At 41.1% G+C, this 16,399-nt stretch overlaps 3 protein-coding genes and 1 long non-coding RNA gene across 4 annotated transcripts; 3 read left to right on the top strand and 1 right to left on the bottom strand.

The window, feature by feature from the left end:
- The first annotated feature begins 387 nt into the window (after positions 1-387).
- LOC111796651 (uncharacterized) lies at positions 388-4,797 on the top strand. The gene is made up of 6 exons (XM_023679368.2): positions 388-525; positions 738-844; positions 1,064-1,161; positions 2,436-2,535; positions 3,606-3,788; positions 4,332-4,797. Exons 2-6 carry the CDS (start codon positions 788-790, stop codon positions 4,452-4,454), a joined length of 561 nt encoding a protein of 186 aa, XP_023535136.1. The 5' UTR covers positions 388-525; positions 738-787; the 3' UTR covers positions 4,455-4,797.
- Positions 4,798-6,036: 1,239 nt separating this feature from the next.
- LOC111796650 (protein NDR1) lies at positions 6,037-6,932 on the top strand. Its single transcript, XM_023679367.2, has one exon. The coding sequence runs from the start codon at positions 6,133-6,135 to the stop codon at positions 6,733-6,735; it is 603 nt and encodes a 200-aa protein (XP_023535135.2). The 5' UTR covers positions 6,037-6,132; the 3' UTR covers positions 6,736-6,932.
- Positions 6,933-7,541: 609 nt separating this feature from the next.
- On the bottom strand, positions 7,542-15,696 carry LOC111796663 (putative multidrug resistance protein). The gene is made up of 7 exons (XM_023679381.2): positions 15,443-15,696; positions 14,219-14,273; positions 13,948-14,129; positions 12,848-13,305; positions 12,210-12,750; positions 10,032-11,995; positions 7,542-8,128 (listed from the first exon to the last, which is right to left on the bottom strand). Exons 1-7 carry the CDS (start codon positions 15,620-15,622, stop codon positions 7,753-7,755), a joined length of 3,756 nt encoding a protein of 1,251 aa, XP_023535149.2. The 5' UTR covers positions 15,623-15,696; the 3' UTR covers positions 7,542-7,752.
- LOC111796665 (uncharacterized) lies at positions 7,760-13,284 on the top strand. The gene is made up of 3 exons (XR_002815388.2): positions 7,760-12,020; positions 12,134-12,182; positions 13,159-13,284. It is a non-coding gene; the product is annotated as an uncharacterized LOC111796665 (long non-coding RNA).
- Positions 15,697-16,399: the final 703 nt, after the last annotated feature.

Raw genomic sequence — 16,399 nt, 5'->3', positions numbered from 1 at the left:
TAAAAAAATTTATAATTTAATCAAATATTGATTTTGTAAAGGTTTAGTTTTTGAGTCGGGATGGAAAAGTCTAAATAGGACAATATCTGCAATATCTGCTAGCGACAGATTTGAGTTGTTACGAATGATATTAGAGTCAAACACTGATCGACGTGCCAGCAAGAAGACTGAGCTCTGAAAGGGTGGACATAAGGCAGTGTACTAACAAGGACGTTGAGACCCGAATGGGTGGATTGTGAGATCCCATCTTAGTTGGAGAAGAGAACGAAGTAGGAGTGGACATAAAGCAGTGTACTAGCAGGGACGTTGGGATCCGAATGGGTGGATATCCCACGTCAGTTGGAGAGGAGAACGAACCACTTTTATAACAATAATAGACATCAGTTGAAACTATTCTTTGCTCCAAATCCTTCTGGATCCATCACACAGTTTTCATCCACTTCGCATATTGGAACCGCGATTACCGTCGGCGTCGGCCACACTCTTCGCTCCCGGTATCAACTTCCGTCTCCGATCGCCGGAACTGTAAGTGTCCGGACTGAACTCAAATACGTTTTAATATATTCCTTCATCAGGATCGAATCGATTTGCTGTAAAGATGTAATAAAATTCTAATTTTGATATCGATCTATAAACACTTCGGAAGGCCCAAAGCTTTGATCTCGAGCTATGAAGGCGATTTAGGTCATTCAGCCCACAATCTACAAGACTAACTCTAAGTTTCTTCACTTATGTAGCGGTAACCAGCAAAGCGTCTACTAAACGTTCCTTTGAATTCATATCAATCATGCCTACCGCTGGTCCTCGATCTGGTGATGCAATCTTCGCTAGCGTTGAGCGAGTGGTAAGCTTCTCAACTTCCGTTCTCTCTCTCTTAATTGTTCCTGTTGTTTGGGTTCTGAGGAATTTTAAACAAATGCGAGGGAAGTGGTGAGGAATTTGATCAGATGATCCGAAGTGGCAAGTCTGTACATGATGAGAAAACACATTTTTAGGTCTTTGATTTCGTTTCTGTTTTTGAGTCATCTTCCATTGATAAGAAGCTAAAGTTGAATTGATGCAGAATGCGGAGCTGTTTACCTTGACTTATGGAGCAACTGTCCGTCAATTGCTTACAGATCTGGAGGAGGTTGAGGAGGTTAACAAACAGCTCGATCAGATGTAATCTTAATTCACTTCACGTGCTTTATTACTCAGTTTCTTTTTTCATAACTTGGAATTCTGCTTTGTCCACCGGTGACTTGTTTTTTTTTTTTTGTCTGAATTAGCTGTTTCGTTGTGTCTTTGCTTTGTTATTTCTCTGGTTATTCATTGGCTCTCATCAATGTATGATCTCATGGGAAAGCAAAGGAAATTAAAGGAAGTGCATACCAAAAAAAAAATCTTACCCAAGCCCACCGCTAGCAGACATTGTCCTCTTTGAGTTTCTTTCGGGCTTCCTCTCAAGGTTTTTAAAACGCGTCTGCTAGGGGAGATGTCCACACCCTTATAAGAATGTTTTGTTCTCCTCTCCAATCGATGTGGGATCTCACAATCCATCCCCTTCGGGACAAGCGTCTTTGCTGGCACTTGTTTCCGTCTCCAATCGATGTGGGTCCCCCAATCCACTCCCTTCGAAGCCCAGTGTCTTTGTTAGCACACCGCCTCGTGTCCACCCTAATTCTAATACCATTTGTAACAGCCAACCCCACCGCTAGCAGATATTGTCCTCTTTGGGCTTTCCCTTTCGGGCTTCCTTCAAGATTTTAAAACACGTCTACTAGGGAGAGGTTTCCACACACCCATATAAAGAATGCTTCGTTCTCCTCCCCAACCGATGTGGAATCTCACACCTATGTAGTATACAAAGTGTTCAAACTTGAATTGAATTGAATAACATTGTGAAAACCCCTACCATAACAGTTTTGCAGAAGCTTACTTCTTTTCATTGTAATGAAATTTGCTTGAATTTTGGTTTGAGATTTTGAAATAAGGTGCATGAGAACCACCAAGGATTGGCTTAGATGTGTTGGGGCATGTGAAAAAATTAAGGAACCGTGGGAGAATAGGTGCAAACTTTATAGTGGCCACTTACGGAGGATAAAATTACACAAGTTTCTTGATAACCAAATATTGTAGTGTCAAAAGGTTGTCCGGTGGACAAAAAAATTGTGCATGAGAATTATATTCTTCTATTCGATCGGGTGTTTTTTTATTTCTTGCATCTCTTTTCGTATTTCGATCTTTCATCTTGTGCAAGAAAGTTGGTTTTTCATGAAAAAAGAAATAGTGTGCATGCGAATGGTGGGTAAACACTAAGCATATGATCTTTTACAGTTCTTCCTAAGTTCATTTTGATGAAATATTAAAAACTCTTTTGTGCTTAAACTTAATGTCCTTGTGATAACACACTCATTAGATTCAGTGATCTGACTGTTTTGTCAATTGTTTTTCAGGGGTTACAATATTGGAATCAGGCTGATTGATGAGTTTCTAGCAAAATCTAATATCTCTAGATGTGTGGACTTCAAAGAGACAGCTGACGTGATTGCAAAGGTAGGTTGTAGTTTAGTACATGTGCCGAAGTATTTTATTCTCTCTGAAAGCCTTCACATCGGTTACAGAGGGGAACGAAGCATTCCTTATAAGGGTGTGGAAACCTCTCCCTCATAGACGCGTTTTAAAACCGTGAGGTTGATGGTGATATGTAACGGGCCACAACGGATAATATTTGTTAGCGGTGAGCTTGGACTGTTACAAATGGTATTAAAACCAGTCACTGGACGGTGCGAGGCACTGGTTGGAGTAGGGCTAGATCCTCTCCCTTGAAGACGCGTTTTAAAACTGTGAGGCTAACGACGATACGTAACGGGCTAAAGCAGATAATATCTAGGGGAGGGTAGATATGTTAGGTAGTCATAGTGCTCTTGAGTGTGCATTTGCGTTTATCTATGTGAGATCCCATATCGGTTGGAGAGGGGAACGAAACATTCCTTACAAGAGTATAGAAACTTCTTCCTAACAAACGCATTTTAAAACCGTGAGGTTGACGACGATACGTAACGAGCCAAAACGGACAATATCTATTAGCGGTGTGCTTGGACTGTTACAAATGGTATTAGAGTCAATCACCGGACGGTGCGAGGCATTGGTCAGAGTAGGGCTAGACCTTCTCCATAGTAGACACATTTTAAAATTGTGAAGCTGACGGCGATATGTAACGGGTCAAAATGGACAATATTGGGCTTGGGCTGTTACAAATGGTATCAGAGCCAGTCATCGGGCAGTGTGTCAACGAGGACGTTGGGCCTCCCAAGGGGGGTGGATTGTTAGATCCCACATCGGTTGGAGAGGGGAACGAAACATTCCTTACAAGGGTGTGAAAATCTCTCCCTAATAGACACATTTTAAAATCGTGAGGTTGACAGTGATACGTAACGGGCCAAAACAGACAATATCTGTTAGCGGCTTAGGTTGTTAACCCATTCTAAATGTAAGTTTAAGGCCTTTTGAAGTGCGGGGATATTAACTTATTTTCTCGAAAACCTACGTCGACCATCTACCTAAGATATTACAAACCTACCGGTTTATTTAGAATGTTTTTTTTTTTCTTCCTTTTTTAATAGATCGGTTTAAAAATGTTTTTGGGAGTGAATGCAACGGTAACCAACTGGGATGCTGAAGGCACATGCTGCAGCATTGTTCTTGAGGACAATCCATTAGTGGACTTTGTTGAGCTTCCTGATACTTGCCAGGGTCTACATTACTGCAACATCTTAAGTGGAGTCATTAGAGGAGCCCTTGAGATGGTGAGTTCTCTTCTTGTTTCTTTAATCTTAGCTTACTTATTACCCTTCTTAGAAGCACAAATATGGATATAAAACACATATACGACACGGACACGCTGACACGCTGATACATTATATTTAAAATCTAGGACATGATTACGACATGAATGCATTTATTAAAATAGATATCATTTTTAGGCATTTCACATTGTCTTTGATGTGTCTAGCACATGTCGGGCATGTATTAACGTTGTAGAACTGGTATCTAACACATCTATTGGACTAACAAGTGTCTAATACGTGTTCAACAAGTGTCAGAGTGTTCCAGTGTTAGACGTGTGTCTGGACAAGGACACACTAACCCGGCTTAAGTGTTATTCGGGATTCTATTCTTTTTCCCAATTTGTTTCCTTCATTTCTTCTTTATGAAAAATCATGATTTTTTTTTTTTTTTTTTCGTTTTATGTTATAGTAGTCACTTTTTGAAGTTCGAAGACGAAATAGAACTAAAGTATAAGAACTAAACTGTCATTTTTTCTAATTGTGGTGTGGTGTTGGGGTTAGGTGTCAATGAAAACCGAAGTAACATGGCTACGTGACATGCTGAGAGGAGACGACAGCTTCGAATTACAAGTAAAATTGTTGAAGCAAATCCCCGAAGAGTACCCTTACAAAGATGATGAATGAAATATCTCCCTATCTCTTGTGAGAACCATTTAGATGCGCCGGTCCAAACACGTGACTCATGTGTGTAAGAAAAATAAACTGTTTTTTTTTTTTTTTTTCACAGCAAAATTTGGTTCTTTCTAAACAGTAATGGAAGCTATCGTCTTATCAAGTTGGAGAACGGTAGGAGTAGAGGGAATTTCCTTTCTTTACTAGTTAATTCGATATTGTTTATTGTTCCTTTCCATATGGATATTAACGTCGTCGTCTTGACTATTTTTCGTTGTTGGGTTAGTTCGAACCAACCAACGTCCTTATTAGAAATTGGAATGAAGTGGAACGAGAATATCATTCTTTTGAGTTATCGTCACTTTTGTCGGTTACTTTGTTCGTTGATTGAAAATATATATTTAAACCTATTTAATTATTATTTTTAATAATTCGAATAATTATTTGACCGAAAATAAAAATAATTTTTTGAATAGTTTATGAATGAATGATATTATTACATCATCAACCAGCATAATTATGACGTCATTAACTTTTCAATTTGTTGTTTTTTGACCACTTCCTTCTCACTTATTAAATAGAGGCCCCACCACTATATTTATATATATATATTTGGAAATATATATATAGGGTTAGGATTTAATTTATTATATGAGTTGATGCCATGACATTTCAAAGTCTAAAAAAATACAACTTGTATTTATAAAATAAATATTACAAATATTTATTAACAATTTGATGCATAAAATTAAAATATTTCCCGAAAAAACCAAAGAAAATCGTGCTTTAAAAAATTACTCGAAAAAAATAGTACGGTGATAAATGTGCGAAAAATTAAAATTCGAACATTACCAACGATGGATAAACTTCCTCCCAATCCAAACATGATCCTACACGGTTGGTGGCCGGAGAATGCAATCTCCGTCCTCGTCACCATTTAATTAATGATGAATAATCTATCCCCGCTTCCTCTTCAATCAAAACACGATCCTACACAGTTGGTGGCTCGAGAACGCAATCTTCGTCCTCATTACCATTTAGTTAACGAGGAATAATCTATTCACGCTTCCTCTTCAATCAAAACACGATCCTACACAGTTGGTGGCTCGAGAACGCAATCTCCGTCCTCATCACCATTTAGTTAACGAGGAATAATCTATTCCCGCTTCCTCTTCAATCGAAACACGGTCCCTACACAGTTGGCAGCTGGAAAATGCAATCTCCGTCCTCATCATCATTTAGTCAATGAGGAATAATCCATCCTCGCTTCCTCTTCAATCAAAACGCAATCCTACACAGTCGGTGGCTCGAGAATGCAATCTCCATCCTCGTCACTATTTAATTAACAAGGAATAATCCATCCCCGCTTCCTCTCCAATCGAAACAAGATCCTACACATTTGGTGTCACAATTCGAGGAATAATCTATCCCCGCTTCCTCTTCAACCCAAACACGATCTTACACGGTTCGTGGCGGGTGGGTCCCACACATTAAATAGACATTATTTATTTATTTATTTATTTAAATTAGCAAGTTTTTGTACTCCTCCACTGAGTTTTGTCTTCTTGTGGTCGGTCCCAGCTCGCTTTTGCCTACCCCCACAACATTATTGTACTCCCCCTGTTCTCAACTTCCCAGTTCCTCTTCTTCTCCTTCCCACCGGATCCCTTTTCTCCGTTCGCCGCCTTACATGACGGAATCCGGCGGCTGCTGCCGGTGTTGTTTCAGCTTCATCTTAACTTCCGGCTTCGCTGCTCTGTTCTTATGGCTCAGCCTTCGAACCCGCAAACCCAAATGCTCCATCGAACATTTTTACATTCCAGCCTTAAATCAATCCCTAAATTCGCCTTTAAATTCCACCGTCTCCTTCGATCTGCGCCTCAAAAACCAGAACAAAGACAAATCAGTCTTCTACGACTCTCTCAATCTCAACCTCACACTCGTCGGCCGGCGGCCGCTGGGCAACGTGACAGTGCCCGGATTCCACCAAGGCCGCGGCAAGAAGGCGTTCAGAAACGAGACCATCGAGACCCGTGGAGTGGATTGGAAGGCGGTTTCCCGGAATGGGTCGGCGATTTTCCGGCTGGATTTGGCGACGGCGGTCCGGTTCAAGATCTTGTTCTGGAATACCAAGAGGGAGAATTTGAGAGTCGGAGCAGAGTTCAAAGTCAACGAGCAGGGAGCGACGGAATACCCAGGGATCACGCTTAGCTCCGGCGCCGCCGTGCCCGACGGCTCGCCGGTGAGGGTTATTTGGAGTTTTTGGGTGTTTGTGTTGTGGAAACTTTTCTGAAAATGACGTCATTTGACGGAATTTTTGGGCGGCGTCTTTAGTCGGAAGTGTCTCCACCGCCCAATCACGGCCGACGGTAGAAGATCGAGAAATTAATTTTTTAAAATATTTATTTTAGTGTCTGTAATTTTATTTGAGAAACAATTAAATAAATATTGTTAGATATTTAATTTTAAAAGAGTTATATTTTATATTTATTTATTAGTTCCAATTTTTAAAAAATTATTAATATTTGAGACGTTCTACCAACATAATTTCTAAAAATTTAAATTTTAATATCGAAAATTCTTTAACATAATTAAACATTTGGGAGCGATAACAGAGTGTGACAGTAAATATTGTTGGATGATGAAAGTCCCACATCGGCTAATTTAGGGAATGATCATAGGTTTATAAACAAAGAATACTCTCTCTATTGATAAGGAAGTCCAAAGCAAAACCATGAGAGCTTATGCTCAAAGTGGACAATAGTCGTGTTCGTCTAACAAATATAATTTTTAAATTTCTTCCCACTTCGATTTAAACTCAGATTTCCGACCCTATAATTATACTGTTTAAATTTGAATATTACACCATAGTAATAAATAATCCTGTTTCCATTTTATTTATCTGAAAACTATCTCTTCCATCTCGGATTTTCTGACCCGAGACCCATCAGACTAAATGAACATGTCGTTCGAGATGGAAACGAGGATGAAAATTATAATCCTGCCTCCATTTTATTTATCTGAAAACTATCTCTTCCATCTCGGATTTTCTGACCCGAGACCCATCAGACTAAATGAACATTTCTAGATAAGCACGACACTATTTATTTATTTATTTTTATTTTTAATATTATTTTATAATAGGGGTTGTAATTTCCACTTCAACATAGTTTGGTACTAACAAAGAGCCATTTTAATTTTTGACGTGGGTTCATCATGTTCATAGAAAAATTGTTCTAACTGATTCAATTTCTGGGCTTACAGTTACAACAAGCTTAAACCCATAAACCCCACATGAAATTTCAGCGATTCAGCGCGGAGGGAAGTTTCCGGCCTGCGATTTTGTCAAAGAATAGTACTCTCCACGGCGCCCCATTGAAATCAGCTCATTGTGCGATCCTTGTTCCACAACTTTCCCGTTCTTGATCACGGCGATGGTGTTCGCTTTCTGAATCGTTGATAAGCGGTGGGCGACGATTATGCAGGTTCTGTTTACCATCATCTTCTCTAGGGCTTCCTGCACCAAATTCTCTGATACGCTGTCGAGCGCGCTTGTTGCCTCATCTAGCAGCAGGATTGATGGGTTCTTCAGGATTGCTCTTGCCAGTGCGATTCTTTGCTTTTGCCCTCCTGATAGCTGCGCTCCTCGCTCGCCACAGTATGTGTTATACTCATCTTTCATTCCGCTGTTAGAATAGAAATATGGTAAAGTGTAATGTTGTTTATTGAAATCACTCGTTTGGTTAGGAATCACGACTCTCCACGATGGTATGATATTGTCCACTTTGAGCATAAGCTCTCATGGCTTTGCTTTGGGTTTTCTAGAAGGCCTCATATTAATGGAAATAGTATTGCTCACTTATAAACCCATGATCATTCCCTAAATTAGCCAATGTGTGTAACGGCCTAGACCCACCTGTTTTATAAAAGGCCTCATATCAATGGAGATAGTATTACTCACTTATAAACCCATGATCATTCCCTAAATTAGCCAATGTGTGTAACGGCCTAGACCCACCACTAACATATATTGTCCTCTTTGGGTTTTACCTTTCGGACTTTCCCTCAAGGCTTTAGAACGCGTCTGCTAGGGGAAGGTTTTCACACACCCATGATCATTCCCTAAATTAGCCAATGTGTGTAACGGCCTAGACCCACCGCTAACATATATTATCCTCTTTGGGTTTTACCTTTCGTGCTTTCCCTCAAGGCTTTAAAACGCGTTTGCTAGGGGAAGGTTTTCACACCCTTATAAAGTATAAGGGTGTTTCGTTCTCCTCCCCAACCAATGTGGGATTCTCACAATGTGAGACTCCCTCCTAACAATCCTCTCGTCGAACAAAGTACACTATAGAGCCTCCTCTGAGGCCTACGGAGCCCTTGAACAACCTCCCCTTAATCGAGGCTCAACTCCTTTCTCTGGAGTTTTCGAACAAAGTACACCCTTTGTTCGACACTTGAGTCACTTTTGACTACTTCTTCGAGGCGCACAACTTCTTTGTTCGACACTTGAGGACTCCGTTGACATGACTAAGTTTAGGGCATGACTCCGATACCATGTTATAAATCATAACTCTCCACAATAGTATGATATTGTCCACTTTGAGCATAATCTTTCATGGCTTTGCTTTGGACTTTCCCAAAAGGCCTCATACCAATGGAGATAGTATTCCTCACTTATAAACCCAGGATTATTCCCTAAATTAGTCAATGTGGTACTCACTCCCAACAATCCTCCCCTCGAACAAAGTGCACTATAGAGCCTCCTCTGAGGCCTATGCAGCCCTCAAACAGCCTCCCCTTAATCGAGCCTCGACTCCTTTCTCTGGAGTCCTCGAACAAAGTACACCCTTTGTTCAACACTTGAGTCACTTTTGACTACTTCTTCGAGGCTCACAACTCGAGGACTCTGTTGACATGGCTAAGTTTAGGGCATGACTCTGATACCATGTTAGAAATCGCAACTCTCCACAATGGTATGATATTGTCCACTTTGAGCATAATCTTTCATGGCTTTGCTTTGGACTTTCCCAAAAGGCCTCATACCAATGGAGATAGTATTCCTCACTTATAAACCCATGATTATTCCCTAAATTAGCCAATGTGGGACTCCCTCCCAACAATCTTCCCCTCGAACAAAGTACACTATAGAGCCCTCGAACAGTCTCCCCTCAATCGAGGCTCGACTCCTTTCTCTGGAGTCATCGAACAAAGTACACCCTTTGTCGACACTTGAGTCACTTTTGACTACTTCTTCGAGGCTCATAACTTCTTTGTTTGACACTTAAGGACTATGTTGACATGGCAAGTTTAGGGCATGACTCTGATACCATGTTAGAAATCACGACTCTTCACAATAGTACGATATTGTCCACTTTGAGCATAAGCTCTCATGGCTTCGTTTTGGGCTTCTCCAAAAGGCCTCGTACCAATGGAGATAGTATTCCTCACTTCTAAACCCATGATCATTCCTTGAATTAGCCAACGTGGGACTCCCTCTAACCAGGTCTAGATCCGAAATGAATTTGAACTTTATTCTAATGAGGAAAGGGAAGGAAGAGAGCTTAGGAAAAATGTAGTTCTGTTTACCTTATGAACTCATGAGCATTGGCAAGAACAGCTGCTTGTCTGATCTCTGATTCCCCTGCTTCCTCTTTTCCATAGGCAATGTTTTCTCTGATAGTTCCAGCAAAAAGAGTTGGCTCTTGACTGACTAATGCTATTTGTGACCTTAACCATCTCAAATTGTAGTTCTTAATGTCCTGTTCGTCAATGTGTATAGACCCACTTGAGGGATCATAAAACCTTTCTATAAGTCCAATGATAGTAGATTTTCCTGAGCCACTTTGCCCCACCAGGGCTACTGTTTTTCCTGCATCAATTTTAAGGCTCAGTCCCCTTAAAACTATCTGTTCTGGTCTTGTTGGATATGAGAAAGAAACACTCCTGAGCTCCACTTTACCCTTTAACCGTCTTTTGAGATCCCGTCTTGATCTGTGATCGGGATCGATTTCAGTCTTCCTGTCTAGGATTGCAAACACTGATCCAACAGCATTGCTTCCTCGAGATATATCGGAAGTCATACTTCCAGCGTCGGCTATGATATATGCAGTGAATAGCAATATCAAGAATGCTTGAAAGATGTGCTCTGAGGATATCATGTTTTGTGTCAATAGCCTCCCACCATACCAGTAGGCTAAAGCTGTTGCAGCAGTGTTAAAGAACTGGGAACTGAATAGGCCAAGGCCAGATATCCAAGACTGTCTGGCACTTTCTTTCTTAGGAGCTTTAAGGGTGGCAGCAAAGAGCCCGAGTATCTTTTTCTGAGACGAGAATGCAACGATGGTTTTATGGTTCGTTACCGCTTCACTCGCAAGTTGGCTGCCTTCTCTTTGTGCTTTTCGGGATTTTTCAGCCATGCTCTTCATCAACACACTCCTTGCATAGAAGCTACCAATGACTAGTGGCTGTACGGCAATCATCACCAGAGTTAACCTCCATGAGAGCACAAGTCCCACAGTGTAAGCAAAGGCTGCACTAAAAACTGCTTGGACCAGTAATGACATTCTGTCTCCAACAAGGGAACGGACCATGTTGGCTTCAGTTGATAACCTTGCACAAATGGCTGCACTTGTGTTCTCATCTTGATCGAACCATCCAATTTCAAATGTCATAAGCTTTTCGAGTATTTTCTCACGCACCCGCTTCGTTAGTCTTTCTCCCATGATTGAAAAATTGTAATGTTGCAGGACATTTGTTAAGAAGTTGAAAATGCCAATGCTTAAGAAGATAAGTGACAAGTTTCTGGCTTTAGACTTAATGTTGGGCTCATCGGCGCGAAAATAAACTGATATGAGTGCTCCTACGCAATACGCGTTAATGGGTTGCACTGCTCCTGAGCCTAAAGCACCTAAACATCCAAGCAGTGCTCGTCCCCATTCCGGTGCATTCATTTTCAGTAAACGCCACTGGGAAGGAGAAGGATAAGCTGGATGTTTTTTATCTTCTTCAAAACTTTCATCATCGGGATCAAACTGGACGGAGTAAGAATAGGGCGTTCCCATGGAGACAGACATTGCTGAGCTGAAGGGATATAATACTGGAGTACTATATCCACTGGATCTCACACTGATTGGGCTTGTGGGAGTACTCATCCTATGGCGATATCTTCTATCCATTTCAATATTGGAATCATAGAAAGTTTCATTCTGCACTGCCATCTGCTGCAACTGCACCATCCTTCGATACTCCCCACCCTGTCCATTGTTCAACAGCATCAGCTCATCATGTGAACCCGATTCAATTACTTGCCCAGCTTTAAGAACTACAATTTGATGTGCCGTTTGTATTGTTGAAAGACGATGTGCAACGGTGATCGTCGTCCTTCCTTTTGATGCCTTATCAATTGCTTCCTGTACCATTCGTTCAGATTGTGCATCCAGTGCACTGGTTGCTTCATCAAGTAACAGTATTTTTGGGTCCCGAAGAAGAGCTCTCGCTATGGCAATCCGTTGCTTTTGACCTCCAGACATTTGGAAACCAAACTGACCGACCTGAAAAGAAGTCGACATACCAAAGGTTTTTTAAAGCAGACTAAGCTACATTCCATTATTTTTTTAGTTTCAAATTGTTGTATTTGTTTCAAACTACCCAAGAGGCTGATCTATTTCATACACTTCTTTGTTTTGCAGTTGATAACTAGTTTTCGAGCCGCGAAGTCTTAGACAGCAACCTAATTCTGTAAGTAAATACGTGACAAAAACTTACTTGAGTATCGTAACCTTCTGGTAGCTTAACGATGAAGTCGTGTGCATTTGCATCTTTAGCTGCATTTATCACTTGTTCCATTGAAGCTCCATCTTTTCCAAATATTATGTTCTCTTTTATTGAAGTTGCAAATAGAACAGGTTCCTGATTCACCAGACCCATTTGAGATCTTAGCCATTTTAGCTGAAATCTTTTTATTTTATGTCCATCTAAGAGTATTTCTCCATCAGTAGGATCATAAAACCTTTCAAGCAGCGAGATAACCGTGGACTTCCCAGATCCGCTTCCTCCTATGAGTCCTACTCTCTTCCCTGCTGGAACCTTCAGATTGAATCCTCGTAATACAGGCGTATCAGGCCTTGACGGATAACTAAAATATACGTTTTGAAATTCGATTTCTCCTTTCACGTGAGATAGAGCTTTCTCCTTTTTGTCTTCTCTGTCTGTCTCAGCAACACGATCGATCATTTCAAGGATACGAGCAGTTGCAGATGTTGCTTCTGTGATCGAGGTTAGATGAGGCAATGCACTCAATATACTCCTGAAAACGTCGAATTTATAGAAGAAAAAGTGAATGGAATTATGCAAACTAACTACAGCAATGAATGAACTGGATATAGATGATGAAGAAAACTCACAGCCCTCCCATTAGAACGTTGAAACCAGCTATAAAAACATTGCCTCCTTTTTCTCCTTTCTCAGTGACCAAATAAGTGCCAATCCAAGCTTGAAAGCCCCAACCAGCGTAAATGATTCCCATACTTCCAAGCATCAATCCCTTCACCAAACCGGACTTAATCCCAAATTCCATACTTTTTTGGAGTGCTTGGCTGAACTTTTCCAGTGTTTGCCTTTCTCCTACGTAGGAATATACAGTTCTTATTGAAGATACTGCTTGCTCTGCAATCCCACCAGCCACACCATAAGATTCAATCATTTTCATTATCAGGTCCATCATAATCTTGCCGAACACAAGCCCTGGACCAATGAACATGGCCGAGAGCGGGATGACTGCAAAGGTGAATTTCCACGATACTATAAAGGCAAATACGTGGCAGAAGAAGAATGTTGACATGTAAGTAAGGCAGTCAGGTATCTGCACAGAAAGAAAGAATGAGATATTCCTGCATGATGGTAGATGAAATTATTGATATCTCTTGGGCTATCTGTGTTTTTCATATTTATGGATGATCCTTTCTCTTTACTTTTGATCTCTAACATATTAGAAAATCTTGTCTACATATATTCACATTGGTTGGGGAGGAGAACAAACCACCATTTATGAGGGTGTGGAAACCTTTCCCTAGCAGACACTAGACGATGTGCCAGCCTTCTCGTTGTTTCCCGAAGGAGGGTAGACACGAGACAGTGTGCCAGTAAGGACGCTGGGCCCTAAAGGGGGTGGATTTGGGGGCGTTCCCACATCGATTGGAGGAAGGAAAGAGTGCCAGCGAGGACGCTGGGCCCCGAAGAGGGGTGGATTGTGATGTCCCACATTGGTTGGGGAGGAAAACAAACCACCATTTATAAGGGTGTGGAAACCTTCCCCTAGCAAACGCGTTTTAAAGCCTTGAGGGGAAGCCCGAAAGGGAAAGCCCAAAGAGGACAATTTCTGCTAGCGGTGGATCTGGGGGGTTACATTAAACCTTGCTGATAAATATCTCTAACATAGTTTCTGGTAATTAGTAGTTATGTCAATAGCCAAATATATTCATTGATAGTTTCTCTGAGACCGAACCTTTTCACATAAGGCGACTTGGATTGAACTCGCGTCGGAGGAAATGAGGGAGACAACCTCATGAGTCGTCGAACCGGTTTGGGTATCAAAGAAACTAACTTCTTGTTTAAGCACAGATTTCAAATATTCCATTCTCATCCTAGATGTCTGTCTCTCTGCTGTTCTTGCCCAACACAATCCCTCTGAAAAGTTCAAATTGTGAAGCTTAGTGAGAAAAACATAAACTAGTACCCTCTTACCCCATGAATATATTTCTAGCAAATAGGCTCACCCACGAAGGCTGAAAGTCCGACGCCAACTGCAGCGTAAAGTAGTCGCAGTGCAAACTGAAACATATTAGAATAGCAAGTTAACAAATTGCTGTACAAACTATATCACTAACAGCATTTAGCCTGTAGGTTGGGTAATAAATGCAAAAGTTCATAATTAAATGCAGTTTCTAGTATTTTTCCTCTGGCCAGGAAGGCATCTCACTATTGTAGAAACTGTTTTCTTTCTCTGCCTCCTTTGGTTGCCTTATGATCAAACAATATATGATTGAGAGCTGTAAGTTATTGTTTTGTCGGCTGAACATTATGTTTTATGTTATGGTATGTGGTCTAGTTGATTTGTCGGCTGAACATTATGTTTTATGTTATGGTATGTGGTCTAGTTGGACATAATCTTTGTTTCAGTCTCTCTATAACAGCCAAGCCCACCTCTAGCCGATATTGTCCTCTTTGGGCTTTCCCTTTCGGGCTTACTCTCAAGGTTTTTAAAACGTGTTTGCTAGGGAGAGGTTTCCACACCCTTATAAAGAATGCTTCGTTTTTCTCTCCAACTGAAGTGGGATCTCACAATCCACCCCTCTTTGGGGCCCAGCGTTCTCGCTGCCACTCGTTCCTTTCTCCAATCGATGTGGGACCCCCCAATCCACCTCCCTTCGAGGCCCAGTGTCCTTGCTGGTACACCGCCTCGTGTCTACACCCTTTAAGGGCTCAACCTTCTTGTTGGCACATCACCCGGTGTCTGTTTTTTATACCATTTGTACAGCCCAAACCACCCTAGCAAATATTGTTTTCTTTGGGCTTTCCCTTTCGGGTTTCCCCTCAAGGTCTTTAAAACGTGTCTGCTAGTGAGAAGTTTCCACACTCTTATAAAGAATGCTTCGTTCTCCTCCCCAACTGATGTGAGATCTGACAATCCACTCATTCGGGGTCCAGCGTCCTTGCTGGCACTTGTTCCCCTCTCCAATCGATGTGGGATCTCACAATTCACTCTCCTTCGGAGTCCAGCGTCCTCGCTGGCACTCGTTCCTCTCTCCAATCGATATGGAATCTCACAGTTCTTCTCTCTCGCTTTTTGCAAATGTGTAGTTAGTTCACTTTACCTTCTGTCCTTTCTATCTAGCCACTATCATTGGTTTTAAGTATTCATTGTTAATTTCCTCTCAATCAAATCAACGACAGAGTTTTCCATAAGAAAAGGCAACATACCAAAGAGGAGCAAGCCTTACCTTGTCAACCATATCGTTTGTCAAGCCACTGTTCTTGTCTCCATAAGCATTGATTACATCCTTAAGAAGGAACATCGTGAGAGGGATCTGTGATCCATCTCCTATGCTGCCCAAAGTCCCAAAAAACATCAGAAACTTGTCGAAGCCATCAGCATACCGAAACATGCTTTTGCCTGCCATTTTTTCAGCTTTGTGGTTTAGAAGAGTGACAGAGAGAAAGAGAGGAGCAGCATTCTCTGAAATGGCCAATGCCAGGTGAGATAAGAATGATTCTACTTTATATTTGAGCCTTGCCGGCGCCATAGTGATTCCTTAATTGTCAATATCTTGGCATTACTATTCGTTTGTCTGCAAGCAATTTCAAGCCTTTGGGTAGACTGATTCTCCTTTCTGGTTATTGGGACTCAGAAATGCATTAACAAAACTTCAAAAATGAAGATGATTGATTTGAGATTCTTGAATGATATGATAGGTTGAGGTTTTTGTTTCTTCTTCTGCCTTTTGGACTGCTTTGTATGACTATTATGGTTATGTTTTGTGAGATCCCACGTCGATTGGAGAGGGGAACAAATCATTCCTTATAAGGGTGTGGAAACCTCTCCCTAGTGGACGCGTTTTAAAACATTAAGGAAAAGTCCGAAAGGAAAAGTCCAAAGAGGACAATATCTGTTAGCTAGCCCATGTTTATGTCTGGTTTTTTCCAGTTGTTTACTTCTCCAAAACTAAGCATTTTCTGCCTGCAATCTTTGCTCCCTTCCTAATGCATAAGGCCAAAAAGACTGCACTTAGGAGACTATGAAGCAACAATGCTTTGTTGTCTTGGGGCTAAAGGTTAACCTGTCATCCTCGTTAAAAGACTTAAAAACTCATAGAAAATAAGAACAAAACCAGATAGCAACTCTGATAGAGAAGAAAAATTGTAACCGTTCAAGTCCACCGCCAGTAAATATTTTCCTC

The sequence above is a fragment of the Cucurbita pepo genome, chromosome 6 (genome assembly GCF_057944985.1).
Source record: "Cucurbita pepo subsp. pepo isolate OVF chromosome 6, ASM5794498v1, whole genome shotgun sequence".
In the NCBI taxonomy this organism is placed as follows: Eukaryota; Viridiplantae; Streptophyta; class Magnoliopsida; order Cucurbitales; family Cucurbitaceae; genus Cucurbita; species Cucurbita pepo.
Note: the sequence above shows the minus strand (reverse complement) of the source record. Positions and strands in the feature narration are given on the sequence as shown.

Bases quoted from the DNA above. Each gene is read 5' to 3' on its own strand.
- LOC111796650 (XM_023679367.2), top strand. From the start codon at position 6,133: ATGACGGAATCCGGCGGCTGCTGCCGGTGTTGTTTCAGCTTCATCTTA.
- LOC111796651 (XM_023679368.2), top strand. From the start codon at position 788: ATGCCTACCGCTGGTCCTCGATCTGGTGATGCAATCTTCGCTAGCGTT. The intron at 2,536-3,605 runs GTAGGTTGTAGT...CTTTTTTAATAG, and splicing joins CAGCTGACGTGATTGCAAAG to ATCGGTTTAAAAATGTTTTT. The intron at 3,789-4,331 runs GTGAGTTCTCTT...TGTTGGGGTTAG, and splicing joins TTAGAGGAGCCCTTGAGATG to GTGTCAATGAAAACCGAAGT.
- LOC111796663 (XM_023679381.2), bottom strand. From the start codon at position 15,622: ATGGCAGGCAAAAGCATGTTTCGGTATGCTGATGGCTTCGACAAGTTT. The intron at 13,306-13,947 runs GTTCGGTCTCAG...CTTTCTGTGCAG, and splicing joins AAGTCGCCTTATGTGAAAAG to ATACCTGACTGCCTTACTTA. The intron at 8,129-10,031 runs GTAAACAGAACT...CTATTCTAACAG, and splicing joins AATGCTCATGAGTTCATAAG to CGGAATGAAAGATGAGTATA.